Source organism: Boleophthalmus pectinirostris, unplaced genomic scaffold, assembly GCF_026225935.1.
Source record: "Boleophthalmus pectinirostris isolate CB_2022bp ecotype Guang Dong unplaced genomic scaffold, ASM2622593v1 HiC_scaffold_1, whole genome shotgun sequence".
Lineage (NCBI taxonomy): Eukaryota > Metazoa > Chordata > Actinopteri > Gobiiformes > Gobiidae > Boleophthalmus > Boleophthalmus pectinirostris.
The window spans coordinates 12764192-12780174 of NW_026570970.1; the positions used below are offsets into that span (position 1 = coordinate 12764192).

The following is a 15983-nucleotide window of genomic DNA, read 5'->3' on the forward strand; positions in this document are numbered from 1 at the left end:
GAGATTATAATGTGTTTAATGCAGCTTTGCCACATTCGTTTACGTCTTACAGAAACTAAACTTAAAACCGCATGGCTCATTTGCATAAACTAAAAGCGCTGCCCTTAACCCTTAGTGCAGCTCTTTATTTAACTTCATTTCACTCACTTTATTTATGTTGGTCACTTTATTTATTTTGGCTACTGCTGTGATGAAAAGACTGAAAAGTGTTTGTCTTTTGGACACATGTGCACTCAACTTTATGTTGCAGTAACTGGGATACTGCGTTTACATGTACCATGACAAAACGAGGATACTTAAAAAAACATACTCAGGACACTGATGTGCATGTAAACACACTCACTGAGTGATATAGTGATCTCCAAGGAGCCAGAGCCCAAACATGGGACTGTGAGGCCGCAACTCCAGTGTTTCTGTCAGACGCAGCTTCGTCTCCTTACGCTACACACAGAGACCTACCTTCGTTTCTCGATTAAAAATGAACATGATTGCCGAAATTCTTAACGATCAATTATCGATTAGTCGACTAATCATGCCCATCCCTAATCTGCACTGATATCTGATACCAGTATCCCATCGCTGCATTACTAAAAGTGGTAACATCTCCCTAAAGAAAACAAATGTGTTGTACCCTCCACCTGAAAAGTTACACAATGCACCTTTTTAACACCTAAACAAAAGTCTTCATAAATCACCTCGATCGCACTACAGAAAATGAAGATGATAACACAACAATTACACATACCCTCTACCAGAAAAGTTACACAATGCACCTTTAAAACAAACCAGAAGTCTTTGCAAATCACCTCGATCACACTGCAGAAAATGAAGACGCAAACACAGCAATTACACTCTGCTTGAGGAGGAGTACTGGCAGGTGTGCAATAGGAGCTTTGCGCACTGATTGACAAATAAATATGGCAGGAAGGCGGACGGGTTTAGGAGCTGTGGGCATCATGGGGCTGCCTTGGCATAGCTTTCGTGTGGTTTTAATGAAGCCTTGATGAGAACGTGCATCCTGCTTTCACTTCGGAGTATACGGCTCGGTCTGTGCCCCCCTCTCCCCTCTCAATGGAACATGCTGAGTTTTCTTCTTATTGCACATTCCAGAGTTGACCGGGAGCGTCCCTTTTGCTGAGCGCAGATGGGGTCCCACAATAAGAGCGTTGACTGTAGATTATCTCGAGGTAAAATGGAGGTCGAGCGAGGGTTTATAGTGAACTGATGGAGAAAGGTTGAGATTCAAAGTTGGATAAAAGTTGGTGATGATTTAAATTTAAAGGTGAGCAAGTAAAAGTGTTCTGGTGGTAAAAAGTTGTACAAGTAAAATAAGATAAGATAAGGCTAAAACAAACTTGTAAATGTTTTTCAGATAAAGGGATCTTTGTTTGGAGAAAACAATCTCACCTACTGAAATCACTGCAACCTACCACCAAGTCTAAAGCAGAACTAAAACAGGTACACAGTATAAGCTACTACCATTAAAGTTCTAAAGTTTGAGAAGTTCTTCTCTCAAACACTCTGCTCCACCTTGTGATGTCATGTAGTAATACAGGAAGTCCTCCACTGTGTTTTTAAACTCCATACAATTTAAGTAGAATCATTTGGATGATTGCAGCCCTGGAATTGTCTATCTCTAAGGCCCCATCCACACTAGTACATATTTGAGTAGTTTTCGTTGTGGATGCAGTGTTCGTCCACACTAATCAGCACACTAAACAGCTTTAGAGACGAAACGATCTGGTGCCGCCAGCTCCCACGAATTCATCTGAGTACAGATCTGATCCGGCACTGTGTGGACGCCTGAAAACATTGATACGCCGATGTAGATTTATGCGCCGTGAAGTAATTCACCGCCAAAACACTAAGAGGCTAGACATGTCCATTCATATATACAGTCTATGTGTATGACTTGCAGACGTATAATCTCTGAAAAGTTTAACATGAACCATCTCCACAGTACAGAACAGACTCACCATCAGCAGAACACCCCTCTGTCACAGAAAGAATACTCATATTCCACTGAGTTCTTTAGTCCGACAGAAGCTGAACCGCATCAGTGCACAATAGCGAGCTGTTTTTTGAGCACTCAGTTTATGCAAATTAGCCATGTGGTTTTAAGTTTGTTTCTGTAAAACGCTGTGTGGATAGGGAAGGCTTGCGGACACAGAAACAACATGTCTGGACACAAATCGTTTCTGATGCAGTGGTACGCTGATTTGTTTCAGTGTAAACGTAACCTAAATGTAGCTGTTCACTTGTAAACTATAGCTTGATGACATCACAAGGTGGAACAGAGCATTCTGAACCTTAGTAAAGGATTACCCAAACATGAATGAAACAAAAACAGAACTCCAGGTAAGTTTTTTGAGAAGGTAACAATAGTAAAACATGGTGTGAGTGAAATAGGAGCATAAAGGTGCACTGGCTAACTTGTTTTCAAGTATGTGTTACTCCTTCACCTCGGATGTTTCACATTATGGCATTAAACTTATCTATCTCCATGGAGACAAGCATGACGATGTAAAGGCCAAGTTACCCGTGGGAGATAGAATGAGCTTATTTCAAGGTATGTCTTCGGCAATAAAAAAAAACTCCTTGAATAAATGTAAGATACAAAAGTTCAATGCCATATTGTTGAACATTGCAGGCAAAGCACAGACATCTCCATGGAGACAAGCAGCTCGGCCGATAAGCCACTAGAAAGCTTACACAGTGGAACTTTAATTAGGACTATTCCCTACTTCTAGCTCATAATACAACCAAACTCAGGTCTAAAGGAAAACTCCATAAGAATCTAAACCAGATCTTAAACATATGTGGGAAGCCGCAGCTAAAATCTCTCTTTTTTTTTTTTGCATTTTTTAAATAAGAAATATCCAAAAGAGAAATCCATAAAAGTTTACCATATCTTATAATGAATTAGGGACATGATCTCAATTAAATGGTTAGTCATGTCAAACTCAGCATTTTTGTTTCTTCAAAAAACAAACAAAAACAAAAACTGTAAGGTCCATTAAATGTTTTTCTCCATGTAGATGTTTTTGTTTTGTTTGGAATATTTCACATATTTTAATTAAACCTTTCTAGCTTCATGGAGACCAAATCAGACCAAGTTACAGGTCAGATCTGTGGGGAGGCGACTCCGCTCACAGTCAAAATGCCTGTTTTTCTAGGTATTTTTTTAGCTATAATTAAATAAATGTCAGGTAGAGCTGTTTAATGTCATACTGTGGAACATTTCAGGCAGAGCAATGACTATTATATGCCGATAAAAACAAGCAGATGACGAACCCTCCACCAGAAAAGTTGCGCAATGCAGCTTTAAAACTGTACACGATGAGTTTCCTACAGATAATGATCCTGCCGTATAACCGAACCCTGTCTAAATGTAAGTACAGTCAGTGACAGGTGCGCCCTTGACGTGATAATCAGGAGGGGCAGGTGCAGTTCACTGTATGGACTCAGTGTGAGGAGAGAGACGGGCAGACAGGGCTCCTCAGTCTGCTCTGATTGACACAAGCAGGGGCCCGGAGCACAGCTGAACCAATTCTGAGTCCAATACTGTGGACTGCCGGCTGCAAGGGCATTCCCACACACAGAAACAAACACTGAGGTCGACTCCATGAATACACAAAATATAAATATACAGCAGCACACGCGAGAGAAGAGAGAGATGGGCCAGAGCTGTAGGTCAAAGTGGGGGTCTATTCTGGGGCCAAGAATGAAGATGACAGACGTACTACTCTATCTGTGAACTTGGAGATAAGATTTCATCAACATGGATTTGTTTTTAATCATTACAGGCGGACAGCAGTTTGTTCTTAGTAGCAGCTAATGCAAAAAGGTCAAATAGCAGACATTTAAGATAGTTAAGGACTTACAAAGATTAAGAATGTGTATTAAACATTTTCTAACTGATGCTAGAGGATGATAGTCAGGCTGGCACTGCTCAATTTAATTTCTCTCCAGCGACTAGGTCAGGAATCAGAATACACTAGACAGTTTGCAAGAACCCTAGAAGTTGTAGCCCATGCACCGGCCAATCAGTGAAGAGCTGTGAAGCCATGACGTCAAACTCAAGCGTCTGTCTGGGTCCCTTTTGTGGTACAGCACAACAGTATGAATTTTATCAAGGGGAAAGAAGTTATTGCCCTTCTTCCGATGGGATTTCGCACATTACGTACATCACGACCAAATAACAGTGATTGGTTAAATAAAAAACATACTCCCCTATCATCGAGTGAACGAATCCTAATGCCGTGAGGTCAGACGGTTTCCACAAAATGAAACCGGCTGGTGAATCAGGCTAAGAGGGTGAGACTATATCAAACATTTTGCACTGAAAATATAGATAAAAAAAAAACTGTCAAAAACACACTAGTCTTTCTTCACGACAATAACAATATTAGTTCCACACTAGTCTTTTTATTTATTGATTTCTATTTATTCATAATCGTTATCAGTTACCAAAGTGTATCATGTCACGGTTGTCTGTTTGTTTGTTTATTTCATTCATAAAGTATAAAAAGACATTAACAGTGTCACAATTAAATATCAAAGAAATGAATGAAGAGGAGCAGATGGAACAGTAATCTTATGTTATCTGCTCCTTTTTCTCTTTTCCAGACAATACATCAACACCGATATTTACTTCAAAACATTTCAAATCAGTACATTTCATTTCAGTCTCAAACAGTCACATCGATTGCAAACAGAAATGTACAACAATTTAGTTTCCTTTTTCATACATGCACACTGCACTGGATTTTATGTGTTTTTTAAAATGCCATCACTGTACTAGATTCTTTTATATTTTTGTCAAGATGATTCCATAAATGAATTCCTTTCACAGGAATGCGTCGCTCCATAACCTTGTTTCTGAATCTGGGTTTTTTAAACATGTAGGTTCCTTTTAAATTGTAGTGTTAACATGTTGTTGTTTCATAAAAATAGATGAGCCTTTAGAGTCACGTGTATCCCTCTATACACTAATGCTATGGTAGTACATATGGCATAGCACTGGTATAAAATTACAGTCCAGTCTGAGACATGATCTCAAACTTGGCATGATGCACCCAGGCATGATACAGAGTTAGTCCAGTGACAATTGGCTTAGAGCCGCTTTGAAGTCCCGTAATCTTGAGGTCAGAGCATCGATTCAGGCTTGGACCAAGTTCTGTCGCTGTGTTCTTAGGTAAGACACTTCATCCACCTTGAATAGTATGAAAGTGGTGAGTGCGTGAGTGTTGGTGGTCAGAGGGGCTGGTTCAATGATTCATTTGGTATCTATACGAATTCTAGTTTTTAGGGATGTAACAATAACCAAAATAGCATTATTGTAGTTTCACAATAATATCGTGGGCTGTCACAATATATCGAATTACAAGTTCCTTTGTTTAAATGCATGGTTTTACAGTAGCAACAGTTTATAAACATAGGAAACTAAATATCCCATGATTCATTTCAGTGCAGAAAACATGAAGAGATATGTTTTTTACTTGAATTCTGGGGATTATGACGGAAATAATTCACACCAAAATCTTGTCAAGGTATTTTAAAATGTATTTTCAATCTATTTATCATGATAATATCGTGCCGAGAGATTTGGATATCATTACATCCCTACTAGTTTTTGAAGTGTTTTTTTAATTTGTTTTTTTGCAACCATCATGATTAATACTATATTATCATGTGCACTTTTTTGTGTGTTATTTTTTGGTAATATGATGGTTATAAGATTTAAATCATAAATGGTTGTATTAATTCTACTTATGACTAATTACAAATGCAAACTAATTACTTCAAGTGTTTCCTTCTGCTACTTATTTACTGCAGATAATTATAGTTTTTTTTTTATTTTTTTATATTGTACATTTAGAATAGTTTTCGTCTTTATTTACTTAAAGGGTCTGCTACCTGCTTTTCTCCATGGTGATGCTATTGCTTTGTTTGGAATGTTTCACAGTACGGCATTAAACCTTTTTAGCATCATGGAGCCCAAACCAGACCAAGTGACAGGTCAGATCTGTGGAGACGTGACCCGTTCACAGTCAGAATGTCTGTTTTTGTAGGTATTTTTGAGCTATAAAACCACCTGTAATTGAATAAATGTAAGGTAGAGCTGTTTATTGTCATTTCCACAAACATTTCAGGCAGAGCAATGACATATCCATAGAAACAAGCAGCTGAAAAGTTACACAGTGCACCTTTAAGCAATATATCGCAATTATAGCCCTTGTAGCCATTGATTTCCTCCCCTACAGCAGTACCCTTTAGCATAAGCCAGCAGAACCATCCCTCACACCTACAAACTCCGAAGTTCAGGACCTAAAATGTCACCCGCGTCACTCCCCAAATGACTTCCTCAGACCTTCCATCAAACTCCTATTCTGGCGCTGACCTTTCCGCCTCCCTGCAATGTCGCAAACGCACCGTCCCCCTGTCAGTTAGGGCAGGGCAGTTGGCCAAAAACATGCATTGTTTATTCTGGACCGAGCTCACCCATCCTGAAAGACGCTGGCTGACATGAGTACATCACATTTGCCCTTGACACACGTGGAGGAGGTGAAGTGATGTAACGTCGGCCAACTCACACCTTCACTGGAATCATCCGGATGATTTCAGACCTGGAATTTACAGTCTCTACTGAACTAAAGGTAACAGGAGACTACGTGACATCACAAGGTGGAGCAGAGCATTTTGAGCTTTGGAGATGTACATAAGAAGGTTTGTCTGCTAAAAGAAAATAAAAAGCCCAGACTTTACTTGACCAAATTAAAAATATTATTGATAGAAGAGGAGGAGACACGGTCCACGCAGCATGGTTTAGTCCTGTTAAATCCTGAGTTTAGACCTGGGTTTAGTCCTGGTTTAGACCTGGTTTAGACCTGGTTTAGACCTGGGTTTAGACCCAGTTTAGACCTGGTTTAGTCCTGGTTTAGACCTGGTTTAGACCTGGTTTAGACCTGGTTTTAGACCTGGGTTTAGACCTGGGTTTAGACCTTGGTTTTAGTCCTGGTTTAGACCTGGGTTTAGACCTGGTTTTAGACCTGGTTTTAGACCTGGTTTTAGACCTGGTTTAGTCCTGGTTTAGACCTGGGTTTAGACCTGGTTTAGACCTGGTTTTAGTCCTGGTTTAGACCTGGGTTTAGACCTGGGTTTAGACCTGGGTTTAGACCTGGTTTAGACCTGGTTTTAGTCCTGGTTTAGACCTGGTTTAGACCTGGTTTAGACCTGGGTTTAGACCTGGTTTTAGTCCTGGTTTAGACCTGGTTTAGACCTGGGTTTTAGACCCAGTTTAGACCTGGTTTTAGCCCTGGTTTAGACCTGGTTTAGACCTGGGTTTAGACCTGGGTTTTAGACCTGGTTTAGACCTGGTTTAGTCCTGGTTTAGACCTGGTTTAGACCTGGGTTTAGACCTGGGTTTAGACCCAGTTTAGACCTGGTTTTAGTCCTGGTTTAGACCTGGTTTAGACCTGGTTTTAGACCTGGTTTTAGACCTGGTTTTAGTCCTGGTTTAGACCTGGGTTTAGACCTGGGTTTTAGACCTGGGTTTAGACCTGGTTTTAGACCTGGTTTTAGTCCTGGTTTACACCTGGGTTTAGACTTGGGTTTAGACCCAGTTTAGACCTGGTTTTAGATCTGGTTTTAGTCCTAGTTTAGACCTGGGTTTAGACTCAGTTTAGACCTGGTTTTAGATCTGGTTTTAGTCCTGGTTTAGACCTGGGTTTAGACCTGGTTTAGACTTGGTTTTAGACCTGGTTTAGACCTGGTTTTAGTCCTGGTTTAGTGTCCAGCAATGAGTGGAATTAAAAAAAAAAAAAAGGCCCTAAATGTGAAAACAGGAAAATACCGCCGTGTACTGTAATCCATTTATTTCAACAAAGTAACTGGAATCCAATTACCACTCACTGAAACTGTAACTGTAACTGAATACAGTTACTCATAATTTGTACTCTGATTACATAACTCTGGTACATGTAATCTGTTACTCCCCAACACTGACCACTGATGATAGATCGGCTCCAATAACAAATTAAAATTGTGTATCATCACCCTGAAAGATGCTGGCTGACACAAGTACATCACATTTGCCCTTGACACACATGGTGGGGGTGAGCTGATGTAATAGTGGCTAACTCACACCGACTATAAAAAGGCCAGTAAAAGGTGCTTGCCAAAGACAGTTCCTACGCGAGCCGCAGCTGGCCTGTCCCAATTAACCAACATTAGTCTAGTTTTATAGACTAATTGGGCCTAATTATTCAAATACGACGTCTCTTTCTCATAGTGTTTATCAGTGTTTAGACCACTCACCTGCAAAGTATTGAATCTCAGTGGGGAGAGGAAGGACTTTTTTCTGTGAATTAGTGAACTCATTATAGTGGCAGATGCTCGGATGCCAGGCAGTAAAAACGAGCATCAATATTTTACAACAAGTCTCCCCCGAAGCAAACACGCTGGACTCATGTCTTATGTTCCTGTACAGCTCAAGGACAGACAGGCTTTTACTGCTGGACTCACGGTTATGAAGAATTAAAATGTCATAGATTTGCCCCTGTCTCACGTCTCCAACGGCTACTCCGGTTAACTGTTTGTTTGCGAACAGAAAAGAAAGTCTGCAGGTTTCTGAAGGTAATTTCATGACCAGAATTCACTAGACTGTTTTAAAAGGTACAGTGTATTTTCTCATGCGCCAGTAAAAGAGACAATGGGCGGATGGACAAACTGATCCGTAAAGCATTTGTCACAGTGAGGGACAAGAGGACACTGGACAAACTGCTCTTCATCATGGACACTCCTGCTCATCCACTGCACCAGACTATAGAGGGACAGATAATACTCCCTACAACTGTACAACAACTCACCCACTGCACCAGACTGTGGAGGAACAGAGGAGCTCATTCTCCAACAGGCTCCTACAGCTCCACTCAAACACTGAGAGATACAGGAGTACATTCATACTATAATACTCCCTACAACTGTACACCAACTTGCCCTTATGTAACAGATAATACTCCCTACAACTGTACAACAACACATCCACTGCACCAGACTATAGAGGAACAGAGGAGCTCATTCTCCAACAGGCTCCTACAGCTCCGCTCAAACAATGAGAGATACAGGACTACATTCATACTATAATACTCCCTACAACTGTACAACAAGTCACCCTTATGTAATAGATAATACTCCCTCCAACCCCTTATGTAACAGATAACACTCCCTACAACTGTACAACAACTCACCTTTATGTAACAGATAATACTCCCTACAACTGTACAACAACTCACCTTTATGTAACAGATAATACTCCCTACAACTGTACAACAACTCACCCACTGCCCCAGACTATACAGCAGGGGTACTCAATTACACACTCAAAAGATCCACTTCCCAAACTGACAGTGTTTCCAGGGTCCAAAAAAGTCACAGTGTATTTCCAAACTTAGAACTTCTAACAAAAAATGTTGTAAATTCACATGGAACATTTGAGCTATGCACAAAGTACTAAACACACAACTAGAAAGTACTACTAGATAGATAAATACTAAATACATTAGCAAGATAGCTACTTTAGGAAAGCTAAGTCGCGAGAGGGCGCTCTAGGCTTGTGGGTCAGTATCTGCTGCTTCCAATACTCCTGTACCACTGTCACTGCGCATGTTTCCTGCAAAAAGAGCCTCTGTCCTGTCTGTGTCATGTCAGTTGATCACACCAATACTTCTGTACCACTGAAAATTGTACCACTGGTAATCGAGCAGCAGAAAGGTTGCAGAGTTGCTTAGAAGTGACACCGAGGATGAAGAATTCAATGGATTTAGGTAAACTATGTTCTGTTCTGTTGTTTATGCTACAGTTATCTGGATAACTGTTCATATGTGACGTTAACAGCCTGTTGTTATCACGTGGATCTGGAACACTATGAAAAAAAGGATAGAAAGAGAGATTTTTGTCTTGGTCCGGATGTCACTGCGTTTGAGTTCGGATCCAGACCAGAGTCCGCCAACTGAGTACCTCTGCTATAGAGGGACAGAGGAGCTCATTCTCCAACAGACGCCTACAGCTCCGCTCAAACAGTGAGAGATACACGACTACATTCATATGATAATACTCCCTACAACTGTACAACAACTCATCTTTATGTAACGGATAACCCTATGTCCTGTCAATCATCATATCACTGTTGCACTGTCTTCCTACGACGTCTTGTATAAAACTGCGATTTTATATTTTATAACTTATCTTTCAATTTTAATTTGACTTGTACATTTACATTTATATAATTATGTTTTACTTTGACACATGTCTCTTGCTATCTTTTTTGATACTTATTTAGAATTTATTATTGCCATTTATATTTTTGCTCTTTGTTATTATATTTATTGTGATGTGTGAGAAACTGTGTCCAAATAATTTCCCTTGTGGATCAATAAAGTTTGTCTAAGTCAAAATCTAAAGTCTAATAACTACATCTTAATTAGTCTATTAGTGAAAACTCAGAACCTCCAGAATTCCCTCACTGAGCTGCAAAGGCTGCACTAGCACTGAGTCATGATTGGCTACTGGGGTTTAGGTAGTGACCATTCAGATCAGAGAGAGTCCTTCATTTCCAACTGGTTGTAGTCAGGAAGTCGTGTGAGGCTCAATCTGCTTTATGATTGGATAATTGTCTTTGAAACCAAAACACCAAATTATAACATAAACAACTTGGCCTCATGTCCAATGTTTTTGTAATTAAAAATAAATCATCATTACAATCAATACACATTTGAGATTCTTGCCGTCAAAAAAATGAATAAATAAACCTAAAATCATATCAGCCATAAAGTCTATAACCTGTATTTGCATCGGAGCACGTTTAAGAATGCAAATATGAGTCTATAGCAGAGCAGCATGGAACATTTGTGAATATTTATGTAGAGAAAGATAAACCTTTTGGCCGCATACTTGTGATACTTGGATGTGGAATCTTTTAGCACAGCGCTCATTATACTGCACTGAAAAATGGGACATAATGATGGATTTCACACATTTTTCCGAACAGGAGGACCTCCCTATTTCAAAGCACATTTTAGATAACCTACAGCCAAATTAGCCATTATCGACCATGGAGGGAATGTTCTGGAAAGAATTCTTTGTTAATATCTCGGGAAGGGACAATGTATGGCTTAAAGGTGCTTTTCTGATGAAGGGTCAGCCACCTGATTGTCATAAACATATAGAACATCTGTTATAAATCTGATCTATACGGATAAATAACTGAATTACAGCATTAAGAAAACATGAACATTGCCTAACCTAACGCCCATAACTGAATAAATGCAGTATAGGAAAGTTTAATACTTGTCTGTGGGACATTCCAGGAAAAGGTGTCAGACCCGGTTTCACCCACTTTGTGGAAACCGTCTGACCTCACAGCATTAGGATTAGTTCGCTCGATGGTAGGTGGGTACTTTTTTCATTTAACCAATCGCTGCTATTTGGTCGTGTCGTATGTAATGCACCACTAACGGGACTAACTGGTATATTAAGCTTTTCCCAAATCCTGTAGGAAGAAGGGCAATAACGTCTTTCCCCTTGATAAAATTCACCAAACATTCTCTTTGTTCCGGCTTTAAATCCTCGATCTCGGGAATTGTTGCCAACACAGAATGTATGGCTCTTTGCTGATTGGCTGGTGCCCAAACTCGCACTTCCGGGGTTTTTGAGAACCGTCTGGTGTATTCTGATTCCTGACTAGTCGCTGGAGAGAAATGAAACTGAGCGGAGGCACTAGGTGGCGTCAGCCTGGCTAGCAGACCCCCGACTAGAATGTTACATAATGTATTGGAAGTAAAATCATAGAATAGAATTTCATAAAGTAGCATTGTGGTCATACCAGCATGTCAAAACCTGATCTCATTAGCTCTCTGAAGCTAAGCACGGCCAGGCCTGGTTAGTATTCGGATGGGAGACCACTGGGAATATCAGGTGCCATCATGGGGCGCCAGTGGCAAAAAAAAAAAAAAAAAAAAGTTGCAGTTGTGTCCTTAGACAAGACACATTGCCTTGTATGAATGTGGTTTGTGAGAGAGTGATGGTGGTCGGAGGGGCTGATGGCGCAGATTGGCAGCCTCACTTCCCTCATACAATAATAGTTTACCACCAAGTGTTGAGTGAATGAATAATGCTCTGTAAAGCACTTGAAAGGCCCTACATAAACCCAATGATTAATTCCTTCATTAATTACAGTAAATTATAGCACCACTATGGCCTTTCAAAAGCAATTATAAACATGTGGTGGAATGACAAAGCAACATGACGTTTCCTATCTCAGAGCTCTGCTGCACAATCACTGAAGTCTGTGTTTCCCAAAATAGGGCTTTTACATTAGCTTAGTAAAACTGCCCATGCAACAGCTGTCAGGAGACGACATTTATGTGGCTCCTTCGATCTTCCCCGAGACACACCCTCCTGGACTGGTATGTAACAGTCAACACAACAGTGACAATAATAGCCAACTTGCCATACTAAAGATAACACAAAACTTATTATGGGAAGAAAGCTGCTCCATTTTCCACTATGCAACCAAACAAGGCACCAAAATACATGGCAATTACTGACCAGGTCCCATGATGGAGTTTTATAGGAATTCCCATAGCATTCCAGTGAAACGAGCTGCTGTTCCTTGGGTTTAGACAATACATCCACATGGAAGAACACTGGCTCCTCTGTAATCCAAACACGCGCTTTCAAATAAACACTGCAATATTGTGTGTTTGTAAAAAGGGGGGCGCCATGACGGACTTAGCCGCTAGTTTTTAAAGGGACCTCAAAGCAAGAACGGGAATTTGTTAGAAGATTAGACTACAAGTAGGCTTCAGTATCTTAATTCTGCTATCTTAAAAACAGACTTTGAGAAGAGTTAACCATTTTTATATTCGGTTAACTTTGATTATCGGCAGCGACGGCCAAAAATACAGTATTGACAAGCCTTAGTATAGAGATCAACTAATGAATGGCGCATATTTGGTGTAATTTTAATTTTGCAAAGTTACAAAAATGTATATATTCAGCTTTTATTGCAAGTATTTTAATTAAATTGCTCAAAAATCCCTTGAAAAACATGCTTATTTTATCATAATGTGTTTTTTTTTTACAATGACTCTGAGTCCCCTATCCACAGATCTGAGCTGTAACTTGGACTGGTAGCATCACTTTCTTGTCTCCATGAGTATAGATAACTTTAAAGTCATATTGCGAAACATTATAATCAAAGCAGTCCAATCAAACATCTCCATGGAGACGAGCAAGTGATGTACGCTCCACCCGAAAAGTTAACATCGTGTCCCTTTAAGCTCGGACCATCCTATCGCTGAAATGCATTTTAAAACCTTTTGCCAATTTCTACTTTAGTACAAAAAACAGTTGCATCTTAAAAAGCGAAAGATTGAAAAAGACATTATAAAGAAAGAATAAAACCAAAAAAATGAGTAAAACATTCAAACTCACCATTGTGGGAGCCATCCACTTTCCTCAGTGCAGAGATGATGGCATCAGACGGAACGCGCGGACTCTCCACATATTTGGGCTTCCTGAGTGGACCTGAGATGGACCGATGAGGAAAAAAAAAAGAAAAGAAACGGTAAATATACGAGATGAAGAGATACGAAACACACAAGAGCAACTACTGCACTGAGACGGAGCGGAGAGGCAGGCAGGGCTGTATTAACGTTTTCCAGATGGGATGGGAGAGATGAGAGGGTTTGTGTCTTTGGTTGGATATGCTCGGCTGCACCCTCTCTCTCACTCCCTCGCTCCTTCGCTCCCTCGCTCCCTCCTCTCATCGCCGCTCGCCTCTGTCTGACGAGAACGTGAAACAGTGCGAGCCAGTGCTGGGAATGTAAACTACAACCAGGAAACCGTGGCAATTAGCCTTTTAGCGAACTTTTGACTTTACTTAAGCGGTCACCGAAGTCTATACAATGAGTGTTTTCTGTTTAACAAACACGTCATGCTTTTTCAGGTACTGAGATCATACAGTGAGCATTGTTTTACATTTTGTTCACTGAAAAAAAAATGCAAAAAAAAGCCTATTAAAAGAAATTTGATCTCTGAGTTCCTGTTCAAAACTGCAAATCTGACTGGCCCCGCCTCTTTATAGCAAGCAGCTGATTGTCATTTATGTATTATTTATTAGGGGTGTGCAAAAATATTGAAATGTCGATATATTAGGGATGTAACAATAACCAAAATATCGTGATATTGTATCGTCAAAAGTCTCACAATACACGTTCCTTTGGTTAAATGCATTGTTTTATAGTAGCAGCAGCTTATAAACATCAGAAACTACATATCCCATGATGCAGTTCAGTGCAAACAACATGAAGATATATATTTTTTACTTGAATTCTTGGGATTATGACGGAAATAATTCACACCAAAATCTTGTCAAGGTATTTTAAAAGCAAAAAAGTCTCCTATCTACAATTACATCAGCCTTTTCAGAATATCGCAGTAAATATCGTACCGTGAGATGCATATTGTGATAATATTGTACTGTGAGATTTGGATATCGTTACAACCCTACCATATATCGTATTGTTTAATGTGATGATACAGTATAAATATCGTGGGCTGCTGTATCGATTTATCACCAAGAGTATTTTTTTGTATATTTTATTTTGTTACAGCGCTATTGTTTTGTTGCTTGTTTAGAGGAAGGACACTCATTTATGCAACACATTTGATATTTTCACTGTTTTGATGAGTAAAATGTTTGTGTTTCATATGAACTTTGCATAAGAAGTGGTTTAACAAAGTCTTTTAGTATCACAGCCATCATTTAGCCATAATTTTTTACATGAACCGCACTGAATTGATTTGAAATATATCGTATCGAATCGAAAGTGCACTGTATCGAGATATATATTGTATCTGCAACTGCTTAATAATACCCAGCCTTATTATTTATTGTTGAAAAATGGCTATGTAACATTTTAGAACCCTTATATAGTCTTAATTTTTCAAACAAATAATAAAGTACAGAGATGTGGACGGGGATAAGGGATAGGTGAAAACAGACATTTTCTGAACACTCAAGCCTCAAATGAAATGCACGATTACTCAAACATGAATGAATCAATAAAAATACAACTCTGCGGAGGCTAATGATGAGGGAACACTCTTATCAAGTTGACTCTGCATAATATCACTTGACACTAATCTTTTGCTATTTTTGCTACTTATTTTGAATGTATTAATTACCGTTTATATTTTTGCTCTTTATTATTATAGTATACTAGACAATAAAATAATGTTATGGATTTTATTAGAACAGCACAAATGAAAATAGGTAAAGATTGTGGAGGGGTTTGTACTGTGTATCAGGGACTGAATTTGACAGAGTGGCTATGGAGCGCCACTCTGGAGTGTGATTGACCGATATCTTTGGCAGTTTTTGCCTTAACAACATGAAACTTGGCACTGCACACACCCGTACTATTAGGATGACACCCTCCAAACTTGAGATTAGTCGGATGAGTGGTTTCAGAGTTACGAGTGGAACAGGCAAACCAACAGGAGGAGACACAGATGTTTCACAGTATAACATCAAACAGTTCTACCTTATATTTATTCAATTACAGGTGGTTTTACAGGCATTCTGACTGTGACCCGTGTCGTCTTTTCACAGATCTGAGCTGTAATTTTGTCTGGTTTAGTCTCCATGAAAATGTTAGATTTAGACTTAGACAAACTTTATTGATCCACAAGGGAAATTATTTGGACACAGTAGCTCACACATCACAATAAATATAATAACAAAGAGCAAAAATATAAATGTTAATAATAAATTCTAAATAAGTAGCAAAAAATAAGCAAGAGACAGGTGTCAAATAAGACATACTTATAAAAATGTAAATGTACAGTAAAAATAAAATAGAAAGATCAGCAATAAAATATAAAATCACAACAAACATTCCAGACAAAGCAATAAC

The 15983-nt window shown here is 39.3% G+C and overlaps 1 protein-coding gene across 1 annotated transcript in view; it reads right to left on the reverse strand.

The window, feature by feature from the left end:
• The window catches only part of tanc1b (tetratricopeptide repeat, ankyrin repeat and coiled-coil containing 1b), a 289556-nt gene that overhangs the window by 152760 nt on the left and 120813 nt on the right, over positions 1 to 15983 (reverse strand). Inside the window, exon 4 of the mRNA XM_055151328.1 lies at positions 13498 to 13590. Coding sequence (XP_055007303.1) covers positions 13498 to 13590 — 93 coding nt within the window. The remainder of the gene's footprint in view (positions 1 to 13497; positions 13591 to 15983) is intronic.